Here is a 7,500-nt window from a genome sequence, read left to right as displayed (position 1 = left end):
AATTTGTTTACTCATTTTAAAAAATGGCCTGTTTACATGCTACAGATCCAATCTAGTGGGAGAAATAAGTGATTGGAGTTTTCCAAACTTGGTCACTACTCGGGCAGAATGTTTTTTTTATATCAGTTACTTTTCCTAAAAGCAGCTACTGTTTTTCACACTTGTGTCCTCTGTGAGAAATTTCGACTATGTACTTGGGACAAGATTTGAAACAGTTCCCATTTTAGAGCTACTTTCTTGATGTTTGCCGTTGCTGTAAGTCCATTTCTTTTAAGTTGTCATCTGATGTTCCCAGTTTGTTAATTGTTTCTGCTCAGATCGATCTTCGTTTCCTGACAGGCCGGGTTTCTTCTCTCTTTTTCTTTCAAGAAACGTTTACCTTTCCTGTTTTTGCAAATCTTTTCAATTCCTGTATTTCTCCATAGAAATCGATTTCATTTACGCTATTGCATTGGCGTGACTCCTCCATTTTATCAGTGCTACAAGATTTACAACATGTGCATGGCTCTGGTGTCCAAATGTGAATAAATTAAAGTTTGGACCGAGAGTGGCCTGGGATGAATAATAAAATATTTAAGTATAAATTATGATGAGAGGTTTGCTTGAGTTGCTTGTGTGGTCAAGTGAATAAGAGAGTGGACAGCAGATCCAGAGATAGGGGTTCAAGTTCAAGTTCGGGTGAGTGAAAAAAGAAGTCTTGACAAGTATGGATTGTCTGGGAGAAGTGCTGTAGAAGGGGGTGGGCATAAGGGATATCCAAGGGGGGAGGTAACTGGAAGGTAAGGGGGGATAGATCCGTGAAGAAAGGGTGGGGTAGGATAGGGATAATGGGGGAAGATGAGGGACGGGTAGGACAAGTAGAACAGAGAAGAGCAGTGTTTCGTTCTTTTTTCATACCCCCTAAAAAACCAAGCCCCTGTTTTTTAACTACACCCCTAAAAAAGGAAAATCCCTTTTTTAGACATTAAAAAAAAACCTAGTTAAAAAAAATTACCTAGTTAAAAAAAAATTACCTAGTTAAAAAAAATTAACTAGTTAGAAAAAAAAAATTAACTGAAATGAAAAATTAACTGCAACATATCAATTAACAACTGTGTACTGCTTTCTCCCATTTAATTAACTGGCAATCCAACCCACTGCTTGATCACAAATGCAAAAGTTTGTGCATAATTTCTCCAACAAGACCTGGTGCGAGACACTATCAAACGCTTTGCGAAAGTCTACAAAGGCAACAGCCACTATGAGACCCGAATCAACAGCTTTTCTCTGTTTCTGAAAGATGAACAAGCAGGAGCTTGGTCGAATATTTCTGTCGATAAGCCCATTGTCTCTGTCGCATCGTCTTTCTTAAAGATCGGTGTAACCTTTGCTATTTTCCAGCTCAAATAGAGAGACTCACTTTCATTACTAGTATTGAATAGCCTATACATGGATGGTACAATGTCGTCGCCCGCAAGCTTTAGTAATTTAGGTGATAAGTTGTCAGGGCCCGAAGACTTATTTGACTTCAGATCGTTGACCTTCCTGCATATTCTCTGTGGAGAGATCTCGATTTGAGATAGTAGCGGCGGTGACGTGTCACCTAGGTCTGATCTATAAGCGCCTATCTAAAGAGAGGAGACACATCATCAAAGTGCTAAGGAATAACAACTACCCTCTGCGTTTTATCCAGAGTTGCAAGTCCTACCACAACTCTCTCCGCGATCCGTGATCAAGTATTTTGTTATGGCAGCACCCAAACTATGGACTGCTCTCCCAAGGGACATTAGAGAACTAGACCCTTTAGCTTTATTTAAGTGTAATCTCGAGACTCATTTCTTTAGAATTGCTCATGGATAATTTTTTTCATAATAATAATAATTACTATTTCATGTAATGCCATTTGGTTTTCATCTTTATCATATCCTTATCTCCCTATTTTACTTTTTAAATTTTTAGATTTTAACCGCTTTTAATATTCGAGACCGTAGTTTCTTTTTTTATTCATTATTTTTTACTTTATATTATTACGATTTAGTCATTAATTTCTTTCTATGTTGTTTTAAAGCACACATTATCATTTAGCCATGGAAAATCCACTATATAAATTATTAAATTATTATTAACATCTTTATTTGTTTCTTTATTCACAAAACACCAAAAAAAACAGCGAACTGGTAAAAGTACATTACAATACTACCAAGTACATTACCAAAGTATTATTATTGTTATTAATGTAGGTGAGTTTGTATGTAGGCCAGTTGACCAGAAAGCCCAAATTGGTTAGGGTTCAAAATGTACATATTGACAGTAAATTGTATGGTTTATCAAGTTTATTCTAAACTGAAGTTATTTGTTATTTTATTGTCTTGTTGTTTCAGTCCCCTGTTTCAACAGTAGTACAGTCAGCAGCATTTGCTTTATCCAATCTTGCACGAGGAGAACAAGTTGTCGCTGAAGAGATGCTGCATGCCGGAATAGTGTCTTCTATTCTCAGCTTACTCACCCCAGAAAAACACCTGGTAGATGTTGCCGGAGAAGTTGCTTGGGTGCTTTCTTACTTAACAGCGAAGCCTGACTGTGTTCCAGTATTTGTCTCAAGTGGCATCATTACCATTCTTGTTCCTTTTTTGAATTCCCTTGCTCAGGAATCACCCCATAACAGCCAAGTAGTGACTCCATTGTTACGAAGTCTAGGTTAGATGACTGATGTGAAAAAGTAGTTAGTACGCATCTTCTTCTCAGTGTTCTTGACAAGAAACAGGTCTTGGGTCTAAAACTGGACATAGACCACTTTCGTAAATGGCGAACACCTAGTTACATTCTTTTGTATTTATGTTAATGAGACCTACTGCCCTCATTTTGAAGCAAATATTACTTTGAAATTTGCTTGTTGTAGCGAGGCTAGAAAGGCTTATTAGCATTAAAACAAAACAATATTTTATTTGGCCGCTATTATGAAAGAGGTCTATAGAAAGACACCTGAACCAATGACAGAAGTGATAGTCTTAAAAAGGCAAATAGAAATTCTAATGTTGACTCCGACCATGCCTACTAAAGTTAGCTAGAATACTGGAACTAATTTTATTCTTGTTGTGGTCCATCTCAAACACCAAAATGGTGCTTTTTCAGTTTCAGAAAGTCTAGAAACAAGGATTTCAGTAATTATCCATAGATAATAATTTTCTAGGATTATCAGTGTTATAGGTTTTGCTAAAGGACAAGCCCAGACTCCCTGGAAGTGTGGTTGCTTTTCAGAGTTGATCCAGTATTCTTCAAAACTTAAATCTTGAACTTAACAAGTTATTTTATAATTTTAATTAGTAAACAAGAAAATCATGTGCTTTCTCAGGTAACATAGTGAGTGGACCTGATGAATATGGATCACTAGCTATGAAGAGTGGTGAATTAATCAATGCATTGATGTTGTACATGAAGTCAGCTCATCGTCACATAAAGAAAGAGAGTTTGTGGGTTTTGTCCAATCTAACGGCAGGACCAGCACAACACATTGACATGTTAATTCAAGCTGGAATATTACCTCTCATTGTAGAACTGTTGTCAGCAACATTTGACATCAAGAAAGAGGTTGGTTACGAAAGGCTTACAGTATTCCGCGAAAGGAAATGAAACGAAATGAAACAGAAAAAAAGGAATTTATTACACATGCAAGAATGAACAATGCTGGACATTAACAATATTGTCTGCGCTAGATCCCTTTTTTTTCGCAAAATGCCAATAGTGTTCGATTGGTAATTGACGAAACAAGGCTCGCAAATTACCTAACCCTAACCCTAAACCCTAACACTCTACCCTCGTAAGTTTTCTTGTTAGATAAACCAAATACTGGCTTACATATAACACAAGAATTTTTCCCTCTTCGAAAACTGCCCTTGTTAGATGCCCTGTTTCGCAAAATACAATAGCGGTTGATTGGTAATCAACAAAACAATGCTTAATAATTATTGTAAAGCTGGTACACAAGATTTCTGGCACTTTCTACAGAAAGGTCAGATTGCAGTTTTTTTTTTTTGTCCTGGTACTAACCAATCACTTTTTCAGTGAAGTAAAGTGTCGAGTGAGAAGGGAAACATGATAATATCATAAAAAATGTAAACAAATAGGATTAGGTAAATATCCAAAAAACCAAAAATAAATGAATGAAGAAAAATAAACTGGTATCATTTCTGAGTCTCAGAAAACAATATTTTGTTGGAAGTAATTAGAATGTGATCATCTTGCTCTTCAAGAAAAAACCTCGATAATTCCAGTTTATTTTTCTTTCTTTGTTTATTTTTCATTTTTTGGCCATTTATTTATATTTTTTCATGTTCATGTTCTGGGATGCTTTGAAATGTTTTGTGTTGCGAGTTTTGTGGAAGGTCTGTTTAGCCTACATGGCAGGTGCTGGAATAGTTTAGGACACAATGCAGTGGGGAGCGAGAGATTAGGAACGTGCGTCACCCATCACTGCGTATCTTCACTTTCGTGGTCAGAATGCTGATAAAAAAATAATAATAGAGAACAAACATTTGTCGCATCTGTAAGCCAGTATTTCGTTTATCTAACAAGAAAATTTTCGAAGGCAGAACGCCTATAAAAATAATTTGCAAGTCTTGTTTCATCAATTACTAATCGACCGCTACTGGTATTTTGCGAAACAAGGAATCTACATGTAGTAAGGACAGTTTGCAAAGAGAGATCAAAACTGTCATGTCATCTGTAAGCCAGTTTTCGAAGAGAGGTCAAAACTCTTGTGTCATGTGTATGTCAGTACTTGGTTTATCTAACAAGAAAATTTACAAAGGCAGAGCACCTATGAAAATAATTTGCAAGCAGTGTTTCGTTGATTACCATACCGGTCAACCACCATTGGTATTTTGCGAAACAAGGGATCTAGCACACACAATAATAATTGTTAGTGCCCGGGATTGTTCACTCTTGCATGTGAAATAAATTTCTTTTAGTTTGTTTTGTTTTGTTTCGCGGAATACCGTTTAAGCTGTTGCTAAGTCCTTAAATTATCACTGTAGTCAAAACACAATCAGGTGAGATTCGAAATTGAAAAGCCTTGTCACAGACATATCTATGAAAGAAGGAAGTGAATAACAGTATGTCATTCTATGGAGATCAATTTTGGTTGTTGAATTTTCATCTTTGTTGTTTAACTTTCCTCAAATCAGATGACAACCCCAATGTTATGAGTGGCAAGGAACGCTAATCCTAGATAAAGATGAGTACACAATCGATTGCAATATTGACGCAAGATATTCTTTTATTTTTTGTCCAGTCAAGATCATTGAAGATACTTTTCCCAGTAAGGACAATTAAATTAAATTAAATTAAAAAGAAAATAAAATAAAATACAATATTATTTCTAAACTATCCTGCTGTACATACATTTATGCATTTTCTTTTAATTAAGGCCTTTTAAATTGTAGCTTATTTGCTTATCTATTTATTTGTTGTAAATTTATTTGTAATTAGTATATTGTCACTGAAAAGCCCTGAAGGGGGAGTGTCAATAAATTATTGTATTGTATTGAAAGTTGGACAAATTATTGACCATTGACTTAATTATCACTTAATTTTATTTCTTGCAACAGGCTGCTATTTGTGTGTGCAATGTTTCCTACCATGGACCAAGTTATCTAAGTACTGTTTTAGAGTTAGGTGTCATGGATGCATTTGTCAACATTCTCAAGTCACCTGACCAAGACACAATTGTCACTGGTCTTCAGTTTGTTGAGATGGCTCTAAGAAATGTTCCAGCTTCCAAAGAAATGTTTGAGATTGCCAAGGGAGTGGCCTGTCTGGAGGCATTAGAGTACAGTTGTAATGGAACAGTGTCTCAGTATGCAAATGAATTAATTGACACTTACTTTATGGAAGAAGAGTCAGATGGGGAGAGAGTGAGTGATGGGGGCGAAGACAATATGCAGGTCTTTGAGACATAGGAGTAACGAGATGAAACTCACTGTTGTTTTTGAAAATCGTTTTGTTTTTTCTTTGGTTTACACGCAGAAATTTTTGTTTAGGCTCATTTGACAAGTAGTTGGAGGCCTGCCTGCCAACATTACCATTACCAAGGAGTCTTCTTATTCCTCGGAACTTCTTTCTATTTCTTAGTCAGGAAGTTCTTATCTGACCTGTAACTTGACAGATCCCAAGGCTGGAGTCATGTAGAACTTTTTACAATTTGCAAACCTCGTGTCTTACACATGTGTTGCTCGTATGACCATTCCCTTGGGCTCCTCATAGCTCTGGTGTTTACGTAAACAGTTCCTTCTTTTAATTAAAGGTGTGGGTAAAATGCAAATTTCGTGGAAAATTGTTCTGCGAAAAAATAACAATACCAGGTATAACTCAAAGAGTATTACAGTACTACTGTAACAGTACATGCAGGCTTAAGTCAATGGGGAGGTTGAACTCAGCCAACACCATCTCAGGGTGATAGGATCATTCACCTCTTTTCATTGTTGGGAATCTCTGACAGTGCAATGTACTTTTAGGGGAGGGAAAGCAGTGTTTACTTAAGCTTGAATTTTTCTTGTATCACTGTATCTAGATGGATGCATTTTTTCTTTGCGAGCACTGTCTGCTATACATTGTTTTATTTCTCATATACATTGTCTTTTTCATGTGACTCATGCAGAGAACGTTTTATGCTACTCTTTTGAAAGCAAAGGAGAGACTGAAAGAAATGTTTATTTTTTGAAGTGCGGGTTATAGACGGACAGAAGATAGAAGTAATCCTCGCACTTAACTGGACAATTTAAGCAATAATTATTGTCACTTTATCAGGGATGGAAATTGCGCCTGTATAATTCACTTTTGTGAGTAATGCGCCTATCAATGTTCTGCCCCAGTGGGTGGAGGGCAGGCACATATGGGCTATTGACATCAAAGCCTTGCCTGTGACAGGGGCTGCTCTGCTTTTATTGACCCAGGTCTCCCCCCATGGTCGGGCTTTTTGACATTTTCAGCAGAGGACTGAGAGAGAAAAGGTCAAATCGTCAAAAAATGGCGGGATTGCCTGAAGGCAGGGTTAAAATGGAGTCCAAAAAGGTAAGAATTTGTGCAATATTCCACCTAAAAACATGCAGCTTGTTTGTTTTTGCAGAACAAATTACATGGCATTTGCTTTTGTTTCACTTTGTAGTTAGAATTTATCAGAAATTAATGGAAGTTTTACCTTTCAAACAAAAACCACATGCATGTATTAATTCCCTTCTGTTCAATATCAGGAGCGAAGAAAAATCATGCTAACCTGTAATAAAAAATGCCTACAACAGGAGTGGCATTCATCCAGGCAATCCAGAGCTTTACCAGTTGGCAAAGGAAGTGCTGTTTCCAGTGCAAGAGGTATAAAGTAGTAGCTTATGTTCTTATGTAAATTAACTATCACTAATTTTCAACCTCATAATTTGTCTATTTATCAATGTATTTAACTGTGGGCGTGTATATTTTATGCTTTTAGGTTCAAATGTGGCTTGACCATTTGGAATCAGTTCATCAGCA

At 36.5% G+C, this 7,500-nt stretch overlaps 1 protein-coding gene across 9 annotated transcripts in view; it reads left to right on the top strand.

Moving 5' to 3' along the window:
* Positions 1 to 7,500, top strand: part of LOC137981506 (uncharacterized) — a 17,061-nt gene that overhangs the window by 5,606 nt on the left and 3,955 nt on the right. The window contains exons 2-7 of one of the 9 annotated variants that reach the window (XR_011118596.1): positions 2,361 to 2,676; positions 3,332 to 3,567; positions 5,586 to 5,891; positions 6,930 to 7,047; positions 7,227 to 7,344; positions 7,460 to 7,500. The exon at positions 7,460 to 7,500 is cut by the window's right edge and continues 93 nt beyond it. Coding sequence is in view for 3 of the 9 variants with exons in the window: in XM_068828607.1 (XP_068684708.1) it covers positions 2,361 to 2,676; positions 3,332 to 3,567; positions 5,586 to 5,921; positions 6,966 to 7,019 (942 nt within the window). In the remaining 6 variants the exon portion in view is untranslated. Of the gene's footprint in view, positions 1 to 2,360; positions 2,677 to 3,331; positions 3,568 to 5,585; positions 5,922 to 6,929; positions 7,153 to 7,226; positions 7,345 to 7,459 lie in introns of those variants that run through there. The other 8 variants (XR_011118595.1, XR_011118593.1, XR_011118594.1 and 5 more) reach the window with 8 other exon arrangements.

The sequence above is a fragment of the Montipora foliosa genome, chromosome 13 (genome assembly GCF_036669935.1).
Source record: "Montipora foliosa isolate CH-2021 chromosome 13, ASM3666993v2, whole genome shotgun sequence".
Lineage (NCBI taxonomy): Eukaryota > Metazoa > Cnidaria > Anthozoa > Scleractinia > Acroporidae > Montipora > Montipora foliosa.
Note: the sequence above shows the minus strand (reverse complement) of the source record. Positions and strands in the feature narration are given on the sequence as shown.